The 22456-nt window shown below is 36.8% G+C and overlaps 2 protein-coding genes across 10 annotated transcripts in view; one reads left to right on the forward strand and one right to left on the reverse strand.

The window, feature by feature from the left end:
• The window catches only part of LOC129723323 (uncharacterized), a 243328-nt gene extending 228892 nt beyond the window's left edge, over positions 1 to 14436 (reverse strand). Inside the window, exons 1-2 of one of the 9 annotated variants that reach the window (XM_055677488.1) lie at positions 14279 to 14436; positions 12062 to 12630 (exon numbers count right to left, since the gene is read on the reverse strand). In XM_055677488.1, the coding sequence (XP_055533463.1) occupies positions 12062 to 12457 (396 nt within the window). In that variant the 5' untranslated portion in view covers positions 12458 to 12630; positions 14279 to 14436. Of the gene's footprint in view, positions 1 to 12061; positions 12849 to 13008 lie in introns of all 9 variants that reach the window. The other 8 variants (XM_055677486.1, XM_055677485.1, XM_055677484.1 and 5 more) reach the window with 8 other exon arrangements.
• Positions 14437 to 21663: 7227 nt separating this feature from the next.
• Positions 21664 to 22412, forward strand: LOC129721605 (U3 small nucleolar ribonucleoprotein protein IMP3). The gene is made up of 2 exons (XM_055674361.1): positions 21664 to 21871; positions 21947 to 22412. Exons 1-2 carry the CDS (start codon positions 21735 to 21737, stop codon positions 22353 to 22355), a joined length of 546 nt encoding a protein of 181 aa, XP_055530336.1. The 5' UTR covers positions 21664 to 21734; the 3' UTR covers positions 22356 to 22412.
• The last annotated feature ends 44 nt before the right edge of the window (positions 22413 to 22456 follow it).

Genomic DNA, 22456 nt, shown 5'->3' on the forward strand with positions numbered 1-22456 from the left:
AGTGATTGCCATGAGCACCAAAAGAAACATTGTGCTATCCTAATGCGGAAACTATCCTAGTTCTAAGATTAACTAATTTGCGTTATCGATATTGGACCAATAACGGTGTTCTGGTGGGCCCAAAGGAACAATTGAACCGGAAAATCACCCAATTTCGCAATGAGAATTCTCAAAATGAGGGTTATATCTTGCTGCGACAAACTGTTTATAGGCAACACAGGTGCAGGTCGTTGTTGGAAAAATGATTATTGAGAAATACAAGAAAATTTGACACTAGTAGTACTGTAAGCCCGGAGTGAGATTGTGCCATACAAACCTATTATTTGTCGGCCATCCCATGGCGATCACAAGAGCAAACCTTCTTTAATGAGATTCCTCAAATACTTAACCAAGAAAGACTAGTCTTTTGACCCGAAAGAGATTGCTGACAAGTCACGTGTTGGATAATACAATCTCACACCGCCTGATGGTAGTTGCGAAAATTCTCGTAACTCTTATCTTCAACCGTTCATAGTTCTGAAAAGAACCGATTCCATAATTTTTATCTAGCAATGCGTATTACAGAACGCTGATGATCGCACCAGCGGTAGCATTGAATATTTTCCTTTGGCCAACCATAATAAATTTGCTCTCCGCTCTGCCCTCCGGTAGCTGTACCAGCAAAATATCCTGCAGCATACGTAGGTGGTTCTTGCTGTTGTATGCAGAATTAGGGTAAGGTGTTCCGCAGTGCCTGATAGTTAACTCGTAATCAGCTCTCTTTTCCTGATGTCGCGTATCTCTAACAGCTATACGGTAGGTACCGTGTGACGAACACGAACTAAGTTGAAATTTCTACACGCAGTCTTTCGCTTCGAGTTGAGCCTAGATTTTTGCAATGCAGGCGGGGTGATGCAGACTTGAGAATGAGAAACGTAACAAAACACTTTGCTGAGTCAAAATATGTAGGCAGTGGAATTTATTTCGTCCATGTTATTGTTATCCGTGCTCGGGCAAGGCAATAGCGAGGAAAGTATATAGGAAAGCTCGACCTAGAAACTTTTCATTTATTTTAACCATTAAGCAGTGAAGCAACAATGTTAAACATCATATCAAACAATTGTCACACATTTTATCTATCCACCGACATGTAGATGACTAAGATGCATTAAGTCGTTCGTTTGCTATAATCGTTTGAAATCTGATGCAACACTTGCCAGTTTTATTTTCAATTTTTCAAAATGTACTCTAGTATAGAAAACAAAGACATAGTCCTACGTCGAAAAAACAAAAGTGCAGGGGAGCAAAAAGTGCAAATTTAGTTTTTTAATTAGAAAATTTGAATTTTTTTGTTTCTATGTAATTTTTTCCCAAGACTAAAAAGTAATAACTAAGTCTAGAATCAATTCTAACTGGTTCCGGTTTAATCATAGCTTCCGCCGATAGATTTTTTGGGGCGATAAATTTCTAATATCACGTCTCCCATCAGATGAGGAAGTAACGACAGTAGTAATGGACGGTACGCAATGGGTCGCTAGGTATGGAGTCGCGTATCCAGGTGTCGGTGATTGGCAAAAAAGTAGCGGAATTAGGCCGAGAGCGCGAAAGCAAAATATAAAAAAGGTCAATTAGGACTAATTTTGAAAACCGCGTAAAAGTTCCGGAATCCGGGTACATTGCCTACCCTTTACTGTTCACCGGTGCACAGTGGGGAATCGCTGGCCATCAGCCAAAAAAATTTGTTTTCGTTAGCTGTTTCATAATATTTTTCCTTTATTGCTATAACATTCAAGTGTCTAAATCCAAAATTTGGGTGCAATATCATGAAATCTGAATTTTTTATGACTTAAAAAAGATAAAAATATAAAAAAGGTCAATTAGGACTAATTTTGAAAACCGCGTAAAAGTTCCGGAATCCGGGTACATTGCCTACCCTTTACTGTTCACCGGTGCACAGTGGGGAATCACTGGCCATCAGCCAAAAAAATTTGTTTTCGTTAGCTGTTTCATAATATTTTTCCTTTATTGCTATAACATTCAAGTGTCTAAATCCAAAATTTGGGTGCAATATCATGAAATCTGAATTTTTTATGACTTTTCAAAGCTTGGCGAACTGACGTTTTTTGCTCATTTTAAGATGGCTTGACAAAGTATTTTTTTTAATTCTTTTAGCACCAATATTTAGTGGTTAATTTGTGGTTTCGAAATCCAATTTGTGGTAATTTGTGGTTGAGTAATTTCTGAGAAATTTTCAGAAAACTGAGTTAAGCCATCTCTGAAAATGATTTCGCTTCAAATGAATCGGACAACGATGATATATACATCAATCGAAAGCTCTTAATTTGTGGTCCACGAAAATGTTGTTTTTGTAGGCATACTTCATATTAAAATAATTAAAAAACTATTATTTCAATTTTTGAACATTGTTTACCTCTTGTTATCAACACCGACCGTACGCAGCGTTGGATGAGCATAGTACTGGCACCTGCCGATGTTAGTGCTAGTGGGTTATCTAGAACATATCGACAGTCGTTCATATACACGACATACAGTTGTCGCTGCCGTTGAAAGCTTTTTTTTTGTTTTATTATTTAGGGGGCAGTTGTAGTAGCATATTCCTGAGACGATAAAATATCGAATTTTAATTCTAGTCAGGACTCACACCTTTGGGCATGCGTTTCAACCGTTCCCTACAGTTCTAAGGCCCATTCCCGACCTTCAGGCATCATTCCGGTTTCTAAAATACCCAACAGTCAAATACAGTTGCGTAGTTGGTTACCAAAATATTATTATATTTATCGAAACAAAAAATTGTTCTTTATTATTATCAGGCTGTAATTTATTCCAGGAGTTAAAACGTATGTGCTAATAGATTTTAGCATATAATAGATTTTGTATGAGAAAGACCAGATCACCCCCCTAGGTGTATTAATTTCGTTTTTTTTTTTTCAAACAATCGGTAAAAGGCAAAACTACATTTCCGGAAATGATTCGACCGAAGATCGAGAAAATTACGCTCGCATGTCTACGTAAAACTTCACTTATTTTGAGGAAATTTACGTAAAACACACGGAGGCTTGTCAACTACAAATATCTGCTAATTGATCAACATTTGCATTTCGCAGCAAGTCTGCACATATAGTATCCCTGCTGTTTACTAGAGATGGTCGGGTACGGGTATTTTTACCCGAAACCCGTACCCGACGGGTTCGGGTCGGGTTTCGGGTAACGTAAAAAAATATTTTACGGGTTCGGGTCGGGTACGGGTAATTTAAAAACCAAGGCTTCGGGTTCGGGTCGGGTACGGGTAATTTGATTTTCGTGCATTATGAGAATTTAATTTTTGACATTTCAAACCTAGGTGTTTTCTTAATGTCGATAGTCGGAAAGATCGAACAAGAAATTGCCCATTCTTACTCAACGAGAGATCGGCCAATACCTATTCTGACAGTTATCGGTAGTGTTTGCACCAAGGGAATGACATCATGCTATCTTTTTCTAATGTGAAAGTCAATAGTTCTTCCTGCAACCGTTTTGAGTTAAATGGAATTTTTGCCAGGCTTTTTTCATATCTGTAAGGAAAACCGCGGAGCATTGCACAGTAAGGCAACTAAATACAAAGGCTGGTTAAGTAAAAAAAGTGTGGATAAATGCGACAAAAATATGGTATTTACCTAATTTTGGGGTGCTGAACAGCAATCTCCATTCCATTTTTTATTTGGGGCCGTCCATAAAGTACGTGACCTAATTATTAATGATTTTGGCACTTTTCCCCTTAGCCACAGGGCGTTCTCCTCACAGAAACAAATTACGTAGCTTTTGCACAACCCCCCAAATTAACCAAATTTTGCGAAAAAAAATTGTTTTTTTAATTAAAACAAAATAGGTAATACAAACTAACTACGAATCAACTTTTTCTTTGACACCAAAAAAATCCAAGCTATCATTGAAGCTGTTTCAAAGTAATGATTTTTTTTTAAAACATATGTCAAAAAACGGCAGTACGCCAAACTTCGAAAAGTCATAAAAAAACAGATCTCATGATATTGCACCCACATTTTGGATTTAGGCACTTGAATGTTATAGCAATCAAGGAATAATATTTTGAAACAGCTGACGTAAAAAAATTTCAGGCGGATGGCCACCGATTCCCTACTGTGCATTGAGATGTTTGGTACGAAGCAAATATGTATATGAGATTTGACAGCGATAGCATAGACCTTGTTTGCACTGTGATCAGGGAAGTACAGAAATATCTGTGTTATACCGATTTTTAGATTGAATCGATGATACCGAATCTGTATTAAAAAATTACAGGTTTTTGGCAAATGCAAATGAATTACAGTGAAACCTCCAGGAGTCGATATCGAAGGGACCATCGACTCAAGGAAATATCGACTCATAGAATAAATTTTTGAAGACGTCAATTATTCATAGAATAAATTGCATAGAGTTGTGTACACTACTTCTTGTTCTTTTAAACTCAAGATATTAATCATAGCCAATACATGTTGCTCCGCGAATCGATCCGGACCGATTGTTTCCGATATAGCTGCGAATTTGTTTGATAGAGATTGATAAAGATTTTATTTTATTTATTTTTTGTTGATCATTTAAAATCACAAGTCTAGAAAAATAATGTAAAAATGGCAGTGGTGGGCACCGCTAACCGAAAATTTAGCGACGCTAATCGCTAAGTCGCTAACCGGAAAATTTAGCTCGATAATCGGTAAACGCTAAACCCACATTAGCGGAACTTTCGCTAATCGCTAACTTTTTAATATGTAAATTGCCATATCGCTATATTTATGCTCGTGTTTTGTAAGATTTGAACCACTTTGATCTGTTTTGAATAAACAAACGAAAACAATTACTTACAAAAATAACAAAAATTATTTAGCTTGCATTGAAAATAGATACTCTTAGGAATGTTTTCATAAAAATTAAATTATTATCTGAATCGAAAAAGTAGAACCAAAGTTGTCATAATTTCAAGCGCATTACAATTTACCAAAGTTCTTGGTGTGGCGAAAATTCAATCTAGACCTTGTGCTTGTTCTTCAAAATGTTCCTGTGGCTTGAACGATAACTGGAACTCAATTCTAGGGTAAAAAAACTGACAAAAGTAACTTTCCCAGAAAAGTATGTTCATCTTTCGAAGCAATTTACGTACGCCATCAGCAATTAACAGTTTTTCTGAATATTTCTATTGTCGCTTCTCTACAAAATTTAGCGAATTAGCGATTAGCGTTTCGAAACCAAAATTTTAGCGACGCTAACAGTTTCGCTAACCAGCTCAAAAATTAGCGAAATCGCTAAATCGCTAACTAAATTTTAGCGTCGCTAATTAGCGAATTAGCGGAATGGTGCCCACCACTGAAAAATGGCAATAATATGTCACATATTATGTATTAAATAATGATGTTTTTTAATAAAATTGTATTAAATTGCAGTTTTGGAGAAAAAATATACCCTGTAGAAGTAACTTTTCCTCTGGTAACAAGAGTTAAAAATAATCATAAGAAATAAGGGCATTCTCATATATCCGTTGATTTTTTTTTTCACTGTAATCCAGTATCTCTTGATATCATGTGTCAAAATTAGCAAATGTTAAAATGAGTTGTAAGCATCTAATCATATGTCTTTATTTGAGAGGCTTTTAGCTGGTTCGTCTCTGCTATCAAATGATTTCTTGTTCGAATCACAATTTTAGTTAGATACTCAAAAGCAAGATTTTTTGCTTACTGTCAAGCATACGGTATTATTGCCCTAGAGTTTGTTGTTTCGCTAACAAAAATTGATAAGAATCCGGTCCAGCCTATCACATTTGGACAACAGTCAGCATATTATTCCTCGATTTCTTAGTGTTCTACATCCTCAACGCGAATTGAGATTCCATTTACTTTTTCACGTCAGAAGAACTTGGAATTTGAAAACAACATCGGCTCATAGAAACCAAACAACTAGCACAGTTACCATGCGGGACCATCGAGCGAAGGAGGTATCGAGTAATAGAAATATCGACTACTGGGAGTGAGTTTGTATGGGAAATCGAAGGGACAGAAAATATCATCGAGTATAAGAAAATATCGACTCATAGAATATCGACTCATGGAGGTTTGACTGTATTAAATTTTTCTCAAGTTATAACTTTATTATAATACTAAGATTTCAGGTTGCTGCGATGTTCACATAAAACTCGTCGTTTTTTTAACTTTACCAGACATGCACTTTTCATAGTGGACCTCTTTCTTATAGTGGACCATCCGCCTGGAACTCTGGGTTCATTAACATGCGTTCACATTCACACTCGGTTTTTGTCTAACTCCGGCCATCATTTCGAGAAACCACATATGACAATTAGTGCATATAACGTGCGAGGTACCCAGGTATTAAAAAAAAAAATCCAGGACGGGTCGGGTTCAAGCAATTTCGGCGTTGTTTTCTTTCGGGTACGGGTCGGGTACGAGTAGTTGGAATAGATATTTTTCGGGTTCGGGTCGGGTACGGGTATTTCAAACAAACCAGACTACGGGTTCGGGTCGGATACGGGTTTGGAAATTTTCGATAAGTCGGGTACGGGTCGGGTACGGGTAACAAATTTCCCATACCCGACCATCTCTACTGTTTCACCTAGTAATACTCAGAGGAAGAGATTCGCGGTGAAAAAAATCGCCAATTCGGCAACTGGGTTTCATATGTCAGAGGTGCCAGATCTCTTCTCAAAGCGCAATGTTGACTAACATTCGACTTGTATAATCGGTAGTGACGGTGAAAGTCCTTAAGAATAGTGAAGTGCTTCTCAAAAACTCTTAAGGTGATATATTTTATGTTTATGTTTAATTTTATACACCTTCACTTATTTTGTTACCTATACACAAGGTTTGCTTCGGGTAAAAATCACTCACAGCATTCTTAATTCATTCATTGGCAATAGAACAAAAAATCGTATAGAAATAAACACGTTCTTTTTTGTACCTGATTGCAATACCTCTCAATGTGGTGTTACCATTCTTGTTCGTTTGGCTCCAATTTCGACGGTTCGTTTGGCTCACCGCATATCTCTCCCTCTGAGTATTTCTAGTTTCACCACACACACCTCTTGATGGTCTACCAGCGCCGCGTACGGTCGGTGTTGACAACAAGAGGTAAACAATGTTCAAAAATTTAAATAATAGTTTTTTAATTATTTTATTATGAAGTATGCCTACAAAAACTACATTTTCGTGAACCACAAATTAAGATCTTTCGATTGATGTATATATCATCGTTGTCCGATTCATTTGAAGCGAAATCATTTTCAGAGATGGCTTGACTCAGTTTTCTGAAAATTTCTCAGAAATTACTCAACCACAAATTACCACAAATTGGATTTCGAGATCAGTAAGATAATTTTTTAAAATTTTGATTAGGAAAATTGGAAAATTAAAAGTTTGCAATTTCGCAATCAAACCTTTATGCCAAACACTGTCGAATGCTTTTTCTATGTCTAAAAGAGCAGCTCCAGTGGAATAACCTTCAGGTTTGTTAGCTCGTATCATATTAGTAACTCTGAGCAATTGATGAGTTGTGGAATGCCCATGGCGAAATCCAAACTGTTCATTTGCGAAAATTGAATTTTCGTTGATGTGTGACATCATTCTGTTACGAATAATTCTCTCAAACAGTTTACTTATTGAAGAAAGCAAACTGATTGGTCGATAACTTGAAACTTCAGCTGGGTTCTTATCCGGTTTTAAAATGGGAGTAATTTTTGCATTTTTCCATAATTTGGGAAAATATGCAATTTTTAAGCAGCAATTGAAAATTTTCACTAAAAATTCCATTGTGCTCTCAGGGAGATGTTTGATTAGTATATTAAAGATTCCATCGTCACCAGGTGCTTTCATATTTTTGAAATTTTTAATAATTGATTTAATCTCATTCAAGTTAGTTTCAATTATTTCTGCAGGTAAAAAATTCTGGGAAGAAATTAAATCAAATTGACGTGTGACTTCATTTTCAATTGGACTCACAAAATTCAAATTTGAGTTATGAACACTCTCAATCTGCTGAGCAAGTCTTTGAGCCTTTTGTTCATTGGATACAAGAAAACGTTCACCATCTTTTAAAACTGGAATAGGCTTTGAAGGTTTCTTAAGAACCTTCGACAGCTTCCAAAATGGTTTCGAATATGGTTTCAATTTTTCAACTTTAGTCTCAAAATTTTGATTTCTCAGAAGAGTAAATCTATGTTTAATCTCTTTCTGTAAATCTTTATAAATAGTTTTAAAAACAGGGTCACGAGAACGTTGATATTGACGTCTGCGGACATTTTTCAAACGAATTAGAAGTTGAAGATTTTCGTCAATTATTGATGAATCAAATTTCACTTGAGCCTTTGGAACAGAATAATTCCTGGCATCAACAATTGCACATTTTAATGCTTCCAAAGCGGAATCAATATTCACTTCGTTTTGCAAATCAAGCTCATTATTGAAATTTCTCTCAATATAAGTTTTGTATCTTTCCCAATTAGCCTTGTTATAATTAAAAACAGAGCTCATAGGGTTTAAAACTGATTCATGTGATAAAGAAAAAGTTATTGGAAGATGGTCAGAATCAAAGTCAGCATGTGTGATCAAATCACTACATACATGACTTTGATCTGTCAGCACCAAATCAATTGTTGAAGGATTTCTTACAGAAGAAAAGCATGTAGGACTATTCGGAGACAAAATAGAATAGTATCCTGAAGAACAATCATTGAATAAAATTTTGCCATTGGAATTACTTTGAGAATTATTCTATGAACGATGTTTAGCGTTAAAATCGCCGATTATGAAAAATTTCGAACGATTTCTGGTGAGTTTTTGTAAATCACCTTTGAAATAATTTTTGAGCTCGCGTGTGCATTGAAATGGTAAACATGCTGCGGCAATAAATAAAATCCCAAGTTCAGTTTGAACTTCAATTCCCAAAGTTTCAATAACTTTCGTCTCAAGATGGGGAAGAGCACGATGTTTGATTCGGCGATGAATAACGATTGCAACTCCACCGCCGGAACCCTGAATCCTATCATATCTATGAACCACGTAATTGGGATCATATTTTAATTTTATGTTAGGTTTCAAAAATGTTTCAGTAATAATTGCAATATGCACATTATTTACTGTTAAAAAATTAAAAAGCTCATTCTCATTGGCCTTCAATGAGCGAGCATTCCAATTTAATATTTTAATTGTTTTATTTAAAATCATTGCAAAATTTCAAATTAGAAACAATTTTAATAGTAAAATTTGTGCCTATTTGAATGGCTTCAAACATTGATTTTACCTGCAACATGGCGTTCATAAGATCGAACATTGCCTGTTGCAAAAAAAAAAGTTTACCTGCCGTGATAGGCCCCAGGCAGTTGACATTAGAAAAAACAGTCGACCTCTCAACGAACAAATTAGAAAAAATATTTTCGGCAGCAATATTAGCTGGAGTAATGGGTGTACAATTATTTTCTAGCGTGTTTTGCTTACCCATATTAACGGTCATTTTCGAACTACCAACACTAGGCGGTATAATGTTCGAGCTACCTGTAACCTGTGCATAAGTTAAACGGGTATGCAAAGGAGTAGGTAAACTATGCGTCACTGATACGCTTGGGGAATTTTGTTTTGAAGTTGGTTTTAATTGAGAAATTGAATTTTGTTTACCTTGCCTTGCCTTAACAATTGCTAAACGGACTGGGCATTGATAAAAATTTGACATATGGTTGCCGTTACAATTCGCACAGCGAAAATTTTTACTCTCTTTCACAGGACATGTGTCCTTTTTGTGAGAAGAGTCTCCACAATTAAGACATTTTTGGTCCATGTTACAGAATTTGGAACCATGGCCATAACGTTGGCAAGTACGGCATTGGATGATATGCTTTTCACCTCCGCCATACTTCCTATAAATTTCCCACTTTACACGCACATTATACAAAGCATGTGCTTTTTCAAAAAATTTTAAGTTGTTAACCTCATTGCGGTTAAAATGAATTAAATAATTAACAAGGGAAATTCCAGTTCTCTGACTGTTTTCGCCTCGTGATTTTTGTTTCATTAGAATTACTTGGGTAGGGGCTATGCCAAGTAATTCTGTTAAAGTAAGTTTGATCTCATCAACGGTTTGATCGTTGGTGAGACCTTTCAAGACAACCTTGAACGGCTTGGCGTTCTTGGTGTCATATGTAAAAAATTTGTACATCTTGTCAGTTAAATACTGAACAAGATGATCACGACCCTTTACTGAGTCGGCTAATAAGCGGCATTCACCTCTACGGCCAATTTGATAGGTAACTTTAACGTCAGAAACAAACGTTGAAAGTTCCTTTCTGAATATATTAAATTCAGAAGAAATAGTTACCACAATAGGTGGAACTTTCTCCTTTTTTAAAGATTTTATATTTTGTATAGTTTCATTATTGGTAACTTCCATTTCACCAGCTTCTAGCTCAGGCAAAATATCAAAAGGATTGTCACTACAGACACTCGAAGTGTCGGAAAGAGATGCCTCTCTTTTCCTCCCCGCAGCGATGCCAGGTTTCTTTTTCCGTCCAGCCATTTCAGGTGATACGAAAAAAGTTAAAACAAATGTTAAATTCAAAAGTAGGTAGTCTTGAGAAAGACTGATGGGAAATAACTTTCAGGTAATCTTTAAAAGACACACTGACAAAACACAAACTTTGAAGCTATAGGCAGTCAAAGACCAGTCCACAAGCAACCGAAAAAACGTCTGATCTGTAGGACAGTTCAAGACGCACTGAAGACGATAGGATATCATTTCGGGAAGGAAGTTGGGCTTAGACGATGGACGATGGTAACTCTTCCCAGCCACTGAGAACTTAACACTTCATTCATAGCTTAAGCTGGTTGATATAAATTCAAAAAATATGTTCATTTCAAACTTGTACGATGTACCTTTAATGCATGCGGCATGCCTCTACCAGTATTTGAGTAATCGAATATCCTTGCTGTTTGTATTATGGCTTTTGGTACGCAGCTTTCAATTGGATGTTGTTTCTTAAGTTTTCGTTTTCGTCTTTTTCAGCTTAACACATAACCCTTTATGAGACTGTCGAAACTGCGCTAGGAACCGACACAAGTTTAGTAAAACGTAAATAAAATGTAATAATTATCACCAAATTAACATAACACACTTCTAGCAGTTTTAGAAGACTTAAAGTGTTGCAAGATACCCTAGAAGTCCTTGATCAAGAAAAATTTATAAACAATATTGTTGGTGCAGCGAAAATAAAAATTTTTCGTTGGTGGCAATATACATTGCCACTGCTTTATAAAGGGTTCAAGTACAGTCATACCTCGATATAAGGCAACTTTATTTTTATTTTCGTTACGTTATATCGAGTTACGTTATATCGATGCACGAAAAAAAATATTTTTTCATTGATGCAAAATTCTTGATGGTTACTCAGAAGTGTGCAAAAACTTATTTCCCTTCACCTAAAAGTATATATGAACCTGTATTTTTTCGCTTTAAGACAATTTTCGTAGACAAACATAACAGTCACAAAACATTGAAAAAATAAATGTCAATTTAACCCCATTTTACGGTACTTATTGGTTTTAAAACTTACTTAAAACATTTATCCGGAACATTATACATCCCAAAAATAATGGTTGTACTTTAATTCTGGGAAATTAAAAAAGTTACGTTATATCGAGTTACGTTATATCGGGGTTGCCTTATATCGAAGTTGCCTTATATCGAGATATGACTGTATTATATTTGTCAGAACATTGTTAGTATACCAAAAGTTCATAACTAGGTATCTTGTTATATTATGTGCCACAGAACACCCTCGAAAGATTGTTTTAACATATTATTTTGAGTATCAGCACGACGTCAGCATTCCTCGCACCTACGCTAACACTATTGGACTGCGATATGCAAGCTGATTGACAATAACAAATCGTTTACTAGAAGTTTGTGAGAGAATTCGGGATCATCGAAACAGCCTTCTAGTCCGAGCAAACGCTCATCGTTACAACACTTCAAAATAAATCAATGTCATTGAAAATAGAATTGAAAGTTGTTTACTTACCGAAATTTTCGCGTAACTCCACAGCGTCTTAACGACACCGCCATTACTCGTGTCGATTCCATTTGTCAGCTTAATTTTCTCGCTATCCACACGCACTAAGTTGCGATCCGTTTCGAAAACGGGCGAAGCAGAAGGCGTTGTTTGTGAAGATCCCGTTCCTGAGTGATCGGGGATTGTAGATAACCCGAAGTTGACCTCAAAGTCCAACGAGCGGGTAAAATGCTGCTCTGCCGCCCCGTATGGACCTGCTTCACCTGCTTGGCTGAACGATAGCGAGCGAGCGAAGGAACTTTTGAAGTACTGGCAGGGCGCCGCCGTCGAGGACACGTCGAATTCCGTCTTTTTCGGAATCCGCACCTCCTTACTCTGCAAGTGAGTTTCGATCGTTTTGGACATTTTCGGCGAATTCGGATGAAACTAGAGCACTGATCTAGGTACACACTTCACTCAAACAGATTTGTTTCGCGCAACCGTGACCTTTCATCGTTTAGAAAATTTGCTCTATGATATTAGACTTTTAAACTGTACTCTGTTTCTTGATAGCGATAACTAGCAGCATAAACGTCACTCTGGTATAGAATAGGTTTTAGTTTTTCAAAGAATAACATCAAACCCAAAGCTAATTTCAACGAAGTTAACTATTGTGGTTTTGGTCTCTTTGGATGGAAACTAAAAAAAATGGATGATGTTGCTAGGCCTACTTTCCTCTTTCTGTGCATTGCTCTTAGAAAGTCCGAAGCTTTTAATCTGACGCAAACAATTTTTACTGAAAAACATGTTTTGGAAACTTGTAACAAAAAAAATTTTTGATGACATGGTTGTAAAAAGATTATTTTAACAAATTTGTTTCTAGCGAATATATAATATAACACCCTGTAGAATCAAACTGCAGTTCTGAGCATCCAGGCCTAATCTATACAGGAAATTCACTTTACTTATTTTTTCACCTCAAGAAAAAATAACACCAGAGCGTAGAGGAATATTTAAGCGTTTCGCAGCATGTTTCCTGTCCAAACGTACGTCATTTGTCATCTGATGAAAGTTGCTTAGCAGACGCACATGGATGATATTTTCTTTGATGCTTCGACTAAGCAGGAAAACTAACGGCATTTTAGCGATCTTCCTATCACACAGTTAGGAAACACACAGTTAGGAAACACACCAAAATTGACAAGGTCGACTTCGACAACACCGAATGTAACCTTGGCTCAGGTTCACACTCAATTAGGCGCTATTTTTGTTACCGAAAAGCAGCACTGTTTTCAACTACACGACACTTTCTACGCTTGTCCTTCTGTTATCTTCAATATTACACTATTGTTTTCATTCGATGTGAAAAAATAACAGTAGAACCGACGAAACGGTCATTTTCTATTGTCACTAGTCTAACCTGGTTTCAGGTGTTGAGCACACCACTACAGTATCGCACTCGGTACTAGCAGTTGTTTTACACAGTAGGCGGTACCACGAGGCCAATCGTGTTAGGGTACTGTTTTCGAAATACTACCTCAACTGGCGAGCCCCAACTTACTACCAACCGGGAAACAGCAGCCACTTCTCCGACTCCAACCAGGTACATTACAAACACTGATTTATGTTTTGCACAATTGTTTTTATTTCTAGTCGAAAAAATATTCGAAACGCTTTTTTATCGCACGAAACTCGCTCAGGCCTAACGGTGCGACGTTGCTTTTGGCTGGCGCACTACCGTCGGTTTTGACGCAACCGACAATATCTACAATGTAAGCACGAATGCGCCTTTGAGGTCTTTACAGATTTTCTGCACGAGATAAAAACGGTATACAATTTTATTCAGCCAGATTTCCGCTGTTACTGCTCATCATTGGGAGTCTCCATGGCGTTTTCAGCCACAGAAGGGTGCTTTCATGTCGATTCATTGCACATTTCTTATCACACAACACTACAAATAGCACTTTCGTTTTCTTTAGGTAACAAAAACAAACAACTGAAACAACGTTAAGTTACAAGAAGCCACCACGAAGTGTCACTCTCCTGGCATCAGCAAGATTTTCCTCCATGAAAAATAGTCTACCAGAACGGCTGCGATCCAACTTTTCGAAAGTACTGCCAATAACTTTACAAATAGCCAGAATTAACACCTTCTGCTCTAGCCAGTCAAAACCGTTACAATACGATTAGGTGAAGTGAACAACTCACACTATCCATAGGACGAAACAAAAATCGTAAAATTATTACCCGGTATGTGCTATCCGTACACACTGCAAGGCGTGTTAATCTATTGTTCGTCTGCAATTCTTAAGGCCAACACAACAAAAAATCGCGACAAAACTATACACAACCACTCCGATCGCTCTCCAAATGACGAATAAAGTTGGAGACCTCCGAACAACATATCCAGCCAGCAGCGCTCGCTCGCTACATTTCATCCAAAAACAATAACAAAATAAACGACAGACAGCGCCGCCGACCGTTCACTTGATTCTCACTCTCTCACTCGCTGCATTCGCCGGTTCTGCATATATACGATTGGAGTTGAGCGCGTGCAGAAGCGCCAGCCAAAACCAAGCAGAATGCCAATGCTGCTCTATAGATCGGCCGGTCTCGTCGCGGTCGGGGTATCATCGCGTCGTTTCTCAGCATACCTTGCGCTGTTCGGTTTCGGGTTCGACTGCCACTAGAGGTGTTCAAAAAAATTTATAATTTTACATATTTCGATTCTGTACGTCCAAACTCACCAAAGAAGTCTTTTAGAAACACTCAGATACCAGCTGAAGATCGCAAAAAACGACTCGTGACTTCCGATTTTGTTCACCTTATTCACAATGCGCAAAATGTCGCATCTAGTGTATCTTATGCGCAATACATTGCATTAAATGCCACATTATGCTAATCGTAAATGAGAGAGGAAAATGGAAAAGTGCTTGTCAATTATTCGTAGTGCTTGTCATTTTTTCGGTTTTCAAACTGTAACAATAATATTCATTATAATTTTTGTAGTTAGGATAGGTTTTTCTTCTTGTAGTTAGGATAGGTTTTTCTAGCGCTACCAGTGACGCCAGCCTCATACACCAGCAAAAAAAAATTTATTGTAGCGATAAGGTCACCAGGCGACGCAAGTATACAAGTGATTCATAACGCAATTCTCTTTGAAAATTTACACGGAATTTTCGATCAATTTTGTTCTTGCTTGGAGGTCTGTCTGTGCTATAACCTAAGACGAGCACTGCCGGTACCCGTATAACTGTCACATATTGGTTTTTGCCACTTTTGAGTTATCATCGGGAATCGACTTAATTCTTATCATATTTTCCGAAAACAAAATCTGAAATTGATACTTTTGTATGGAAAAAAAACAAGTTGTGTTTGTCCCATATTGAAAGTACCTGCATTACAGTCCCACTGCATAGTGGTACAAACTGCGAACATATAATTTTGCTCCAGATTAGTGTATATCGGATAATTTTAGTCATATGGAAGTATGTCATTCAATTTACTAGACTAATGTTGTTTTTCTGTAGTACAATCTACGTTACCAGTGATACTGCCGGTTGTTGGTTGAATTTATGTGATGGAACAAAATATGCGAGTACTTTTGAAATGTACCCGCATATTTTGTCCCATAGGGGAATAACGGGCAACACGGACAGGACGGGTAAGATGGTCCGTTGCTCATTTCTGTATAAACCATTGAAATTAACACAAATCATTTATGCCAGTTACATACCAACAGGATCCTGGGTGTTTCGAGATATTATGTAGATTGAAACAATAGTTAGTTATTTGAGATATAATAAAAATAAGCTCACCCTCAACAGCAAAGCAATGTGATGTAGTTTTTACCGTGCCGAATTTAAGCTTGTGCTGCGGTAAATCTTCAGAAAAATATAGTTTTCAATGACATTGGAATAATTAAGCATATTTGAAACATGTAAGTGAGGATAGTTTAGTGAAAATATGATTTTTTTGGAAATCACATCGATCCAAAAAATTGTTTACCTCTTGGGCAAGACGGCCAGTCGTTGTATTCGCAAAATGGGCAGTCTGAGAAAACGACGATAGCACCATTTAATATTGTTTCTTTCAGCATTCTTAGCACGTGAGATGAGACTTTAAGTCATTAACTCTCATTTGAAATAAAAATCATCTTTAGAAACGTTGTTAAAACCTGTAAATATGATACATGTAAATGATGTGAATGATTCCATCTGCGCAGCGGACGGTAAGTTTTAAACACGTGCTTTTTTGCGCAGCGCGTCGTCCCGCATAGAAAAGAATTTTGCTAGTCTTTCATAGGGCCGTCTTACCAGCACAGCCGGTCCGTTTCATATGCACGTTGTGAAATATTGGTTTTTCGAGACTGTTTTTATTTTAGTGAAAACTAATATAAAATCACTCTAAAAAGGAAAGGTTTGCATCATGTACAGGTTTTGGAAAGGTTTTGGATGTACAGGTGAACTTCGATATAAGGTACATTTCGATTTTTAATTTGTACTTTATATCGAATTGTATCTTATATCGAATCATGGAACATTCTCAACAATAGGGCTTCAATTACTTTATTTTGTTGTCATTTGTCTACGTATATTTTATTTTGCCGCTTGTGATAGTTTGTTTCCAAAAAGTATGTCATCTAGAAAAAAAGAAAAAAAATCAAGCCGTTATGTTATTATTACTATTTTTTAACATCTATTTACATTCATACAAATTTGTATTGAAACTACTTTTTTTTTCTTCCCGTTGTTGTTTAGTTTTTGATCCAATGTATAAAAACCATGAATATCTGCTTACGGATTGAGGACTTTTTCAATGATTTCCTCGTCTTTCAGGATTTCGGCATCTGCATTTTCTTTTCTTTACACATAAAGGTGGCTCAAAATTGCACTTTGCATACTGGTTTAAAACGTGAAAAACGTGATCGTCAACCTTTTGAGTGTAAAAATGCCATTTAATTGCTATAGTGTATTCGTAAAAGTTTTCGTATAACTTAAGGGCAAAATTTTTATACTAATAAATTTTTATTAATCTGCCTAAAAGTAGGATGCAAATTTGATTTTTTTATTGTCAAATCAAAGTGAAGTCTTTAGCAATGTTGGTTCTATCTCTAAAAAGTCGACTACATACAGGTAGTTTTATATACACATTTTTGAAATGTTTGAAAATAAAAGGATACCAATCAACTTTTCTGGGTGTGATTTCAGAGAAATACAGAAATTTCCGAGAAATACATTATTCTGCCGAACATACCTTAAGCATATTTTTTAATAGGTTATATAACGTTTTTGATAATAAATTGGACTTTTTCAAATCAAATTTTTTTGCTCCTGCTTAGAGTGTACAAGTGCGAGTTTAGAGAAAAAAAAACTGGTTATGGAACATTTTTTTAAACATTTCTAGCAATTCGAGTTTTAATAAAGTTTTGTAAAATTTTAAAATTTTAAACAGATTCTCCAGGGATCAATCTTCAGGTTAATTTTTTTATCAGCTCCTCCATTCCCATCCATGTTAAATCACGTTATATCATGTTTTTTCAGCAACAATAATTTTTTTGACGGGTTTTCAAACTGTGACGTTTTTTGGACACTCCCTTAATGATCAATAGTAACCAGAAACGTGGACAAGAAACCAATTTATTGTTTATAGTAAAATGTACCTTATATTGAGTGACGCTATATCGAAGATACAGTCGTCGTTCGCTAACTGCAACATGTTTACATTGCAGTTTTCGAATGCCGTTCGATAACTGCAACACTTGACACATGCCGAAATTTAGAGGGGGGTCCGTCACTACAATTTTTGTTTTCAATGATGTCGAAATGTATTTTTAATGAAGTACATAGTAGCAAAAATAGCAGAAAACTAAAATAGGTAAGCTTTTTGATTAATCAATTTGATAGTCATATTTCCGCATCATAATTTATTGCGTTTTAGTAACTACATACTTTACATAACCAATATGTAGGCGAAGATAAAGTTCATCACTACAGAAGACCATTTTACGAGACGTTTCTGAACTCAATTCATGAATGAAATTTTGACAGAAAGCTCGGAACCGCTGACATAACGCAAGTAAAAGCAACATCAATGTCAGCAGGATCCGTGACGTGAAAGCTAGCCAAACAATGCACAAGGATTTTTTTTCTCTTATAACAATTACGGAAAATGAACCACATAACATGGTGATTTGGCTTCATTGATTAATAGTGGAGATCTATAATCTCCCATCTAGAATGAAGAGACAACAAGTAAACGGAATCGAAAAAAATCGAGAAAAATGAAAAGTCCTTTTGAAATGTTTCTACAGATTCAACAATTTTTGTTTTCGAATGCATTTAGAATCCCCCGCGAGATTTGTCACTTCAATTTCAAATATGATTTTGACTTCAAATTTGACGGATTGCGGTCCGATAATTGCAAAGTTGTTGCAGTTATCGGTCTTGCAGTTAAAAAGCGTTGCAGTTAAAAGACTTGCAGTTATCGAACGGCGACTGTACTTTATAACGAGAATTCCTTATATCGATGTTTGCCTGTAATTGCTTAAAAAAGCTGGAAATCAGAAAATTCACGGATAATATTAAATCGCCGTTTTCTCAACATGTTGTTTTTCATTATGGGACAGTTATACGGGTACCGGCAGAGCAATAACAAGACACATAGCTTCCTGCATGTGACTGGAAACAAGGTCGAAACGCCCTCAACGCGTCCAAGAAACATCAACTGTGTTTGTGTGCGTATTCTCGATTTGGCACGTTTTACAAGACATTACTGTAGTTGTTATTGTCAAGCTCGTATTCGATAATTTATGCACATTACACACAAACATTCACCATCAATGTTTCTGGAAGTCGTTCGGGGGCGCAACATTACTAGAAGTTCGCAAGGTATATGAGAAGATATGACACTTGTGTATCTTGTTATCTCGTCTATGCTATTACCATGGGCGCAGCCAGAATTTCAAATAGGGGGGGGCAAGCTCTTCAAAATTTTAGAAGTAAAAAAATGGTATTTTGAAAGCTTGAAATAAATACTAGTGTTTAGTAATTGTTACATAAAGGCAACCAGTAAAAAGTTATCTTAAGTTCATTCATACCTTTGGCCATATTATTTTGGCGACGAGGATCTCAAGAATCCACTAACTTAGCAGAAGATAGAGTTGATCAGCAGCCGCAATCGGGAATGCAAGGTATGATTCTCAAGATGGCCCAACTTCTACAGCAGATGGCGGCCCAGCAGCAGCGTCAGTATCAAACCCTGGAGCAGATTTTGAAATTTCTCTCATCGAACATCACCGAGTTTGTTCTGACGAAGAAAACGGAGTTACGTTCGGACGCTGCGCTGGTTTAACCGCTACCAGGACCTCTTCGAGGACGATGCAGGCCAGCTGAATGATGCTGCGAAGGTACATTTACCTCTCCGGAGCTGGACACCCATTCGCACAGCCGCTATCTCAACTACATCCTGTCAAAGCTTCCCAAGCACGTTCAGTTTGAAGACACAGTCAATATTCTGAATAAAATATTCGGGCATCAAACGTCAACGTTCCGGAAGCGGTTCATGTGTCTTTTCAAAATTGTTGCTAACCATCTGCCGATGAACACTAAGCAAGCAGAGAGCACTCAACCACTGTTCAACCATTGTTAACCTCAGTCAGGTTTTCACCCGACGTAATGTGTTGAACGAGTGTTCAATCGTGCATGTTCCACATGGTAGAGCAAGTGCAGTTTAAATTGTTTTCTCAGTCGCAGGGAAGAAAAAACGGGCTTTAGAAAGCAGGTCTATAAGATCCAACTCTTCCAAGTTTTTACGGTCTGGTCTCATGCTGCTGCAACGTTAATACAAAACTTCCACCTCTCCAACAAAATAGGGTGTTTCAGGGATATGTATATTATGTTTTCTTTTGATAAGAAATTTCAAAAGAAATACATATTCTTCTGACTTTTCTTAATTTAAACAGCAAAACTATTAAAACAATCGATTTCGAATTTTAACAACTGTAAGTGGTTTTAAGACATACCCTACCGTCAAGAAATCATGATACAGGGAGGCCAGGTCATTTTTCAATTATCTTCACACTCCACAAAACAATGTCTTAATACATAGGAAATCTCTAAACACGGTCCCCGTTGAAAGTTTACAAAACTTCCAGTGACACATTGAATCGAGTGCGGTTAATCAACCGACGATTAGGCTTCCACTTATTCACACGCGCTCAAATGTTTTCAATATTAAGACATGTCTTCACATCTGGCATCCCTGTCATGACACGTAAACCAGGGTTATATTTCCCACAAGCCAGCAGTGGAAATGTCACTTTGTTCATTATCAGGGTTATATTCCCCAAAAGCCAGCAACAGCAATGTCACTCTGTGCACTACTTGCCAGTTAGTGAAAATTTTAACCGAATATAATTTTTCAATTTTAAAATCAAAGAAAACTCGTAGAGATTTTTTTTCCTGTATGGAGTTCCTCACCGCGACCAGAATCGTAGATCTATTGTGAGATATGCCCGTATGTCTGCTGTATCCCGCACTTCTATTATTAGCAATACCGCTATTGAGAAGCGGCATGCTTATTATTATTGTTTATCATCCTTTCACACGCTTAAAGTTCTACTATACCGATGCTCGTTTCTCTCGCCAAATATCACAAATTATAATTTCCTGGAGAAGTTTCGTCGTGCGTCCTTCTGGCCAGTTTTATTAATAACAGGGACTTATGTTTTTGTTAAGAGGAAGTCACGCAAAGGTGTTATAGATTTCAGCGTAAAGGAAGGGTATGTGGTGGGGAGCCTGAGAATGAACCCCTGCTTAAGTCCAGTTTTGACATCGAATGACCTGATTCTACTAAAATTCGAACCCACGATCATTCGCTTGACAAAGCGAACTCTGTAACCTTGCAGCTACGCAGCTCTTAGACAAATTACGTAATGCCTGCTCAAAGGTTGGTTATCGATGAGTATAAGAAGAAGCAGGTATTTTTTCAAATTAAAACCCTCTATTGAGACGAAAATAAATGTGTAGATCAGGGGCGACTCGTGACTGTTGAACCTACCTGTTCAACTAGAAATTCTGAAAATCAGAGTTTGGGGAAGTATTTACAATTTTATCCGAGAATAAAAGCAAGTAATTTCCGTTGTTACCATTTGAAAATAAAACTAAAAAATAAGAAAATAAGAGCATGAATTTGGATTTTAGATTCACTTTTTTGCCTGACGTCCCCATGTGCATTGCACAGGTTGCACCTATGGACGAGTCGCCCCTGGTGTAGATACTGCATCAACTCGATTTTCTCTCAGACTGCCAATTCTTGTCAATGTACATGAAAGTTTTACACAGCCCTAACATATTTTCGTGTTTAAATTTCCAAACCGATTTTTGCACTCTATTCAATTATTGAAATATTATTGAATTATTAGTGTGCAGATCGCAGGTCAAGCCTGCAAGTCTTTTTATATTTGCAGATCAAAATATCTAAAACATGCGTATTTTTTGCAGTGCGATATTTTTTTCAAATTTCGAGTAGATTTTATTCCGATTTCAAGCAGATTCCTTAATTTTCGAGAAGTTGTTAATATGTACCTCAGCATCTGGCATCTCTGCCCAAACGTCATTTTTCATTATGTTTTTAATTCTTATCGCATGCTTCTAGTAGATTTGATATAGCATTGTGTTGTTGAATAGAAATTTAAATCAAAATGGTTCGAAAACTCAAATTTCATGAACAGAAACTGCTTAAAAAAGTAGATTTCTTCAACTGGAAAGAAACTAACAATTTAAATGAAGTGAAGGTTATGCGCAAATACAACATTCAGAAACGCGAGGACTACACAACGTAATTACCAATGTTCATCTGCAATGTTTCTCTAGGTCAGCTCATTGAATAAAATGGTTTGCATTTCTTTTCTAGTTACAATAAACTATCTCGGAATGTTCGGGAACTAGCCGCAAAAATCGCAGAAGTCGATTCTAAGCATCCCTTTCGAACGGAAATGAGCGGTTTACTGTTGGAGAAACTATACGTTTTAGGTCTAATACCGACCAAATGGGATCTGGAGAACGCCAGCAAACTGAGTGCTTCATCTTTCTGTCGGAGACGACTTCCTGTTGTACTGCTGAGGAACAATATGTCCGAGAATATACAGCACGCTACAAAAATGATCGAGCATGGCCACATACGGGTTGGTGCCGAGGTAGTCAAAGATCCTGCTTTTCTAGTGCCCCGAACATTAGAAGATTTTGTGACGTGGGTGGATGGATCAGCGATTAGAAAACATGTACTTGAATACAATGATATGCGAGATGATTTCGAGTTGTAATTAAATTGAATAAAGTAAATTAAAGGAAAAAAGTTTTGTTTCAACAGCATCACGTTTTCTATTGATATCAACGACATACTGAGCTGACGTTCAAGCCAAGG

Source organism: Wyeomyia smithii, chromosome 2 (assembly GCF_029784165.1).
Source record: "Wyeomyia smithii strain HCP4-BCI-WySm-NY-G18 chromosome 2, ASM2978416v1, whole genome shotgun sequence".
In the NCBI taxonomy this organism is placed as follows: domain Eukaryota; kingdom Metazoa; phylum Arthropoda; class Insecta; order Diptera; family Culicidae; genus Wyeomyia; species Wyeomyia smithii.

Excerpts from the sequence above, each read along its gene's own strand:
- LOC129721605 (XM_055674361.1), top strand. The coding sequence starts at position 21,735 with ATGGTTCGAAAACTCAAATTTCATGAACAGAAACTGCTTAAAAAAGTA. Across the intron at positions 21,872-21,946 it reads AAACGCGAGGACTACACAAC|TTACAATAAACTATCTCGGA; the intron begins GTAATTACCAAT and ends TTTCTTTTCTAG.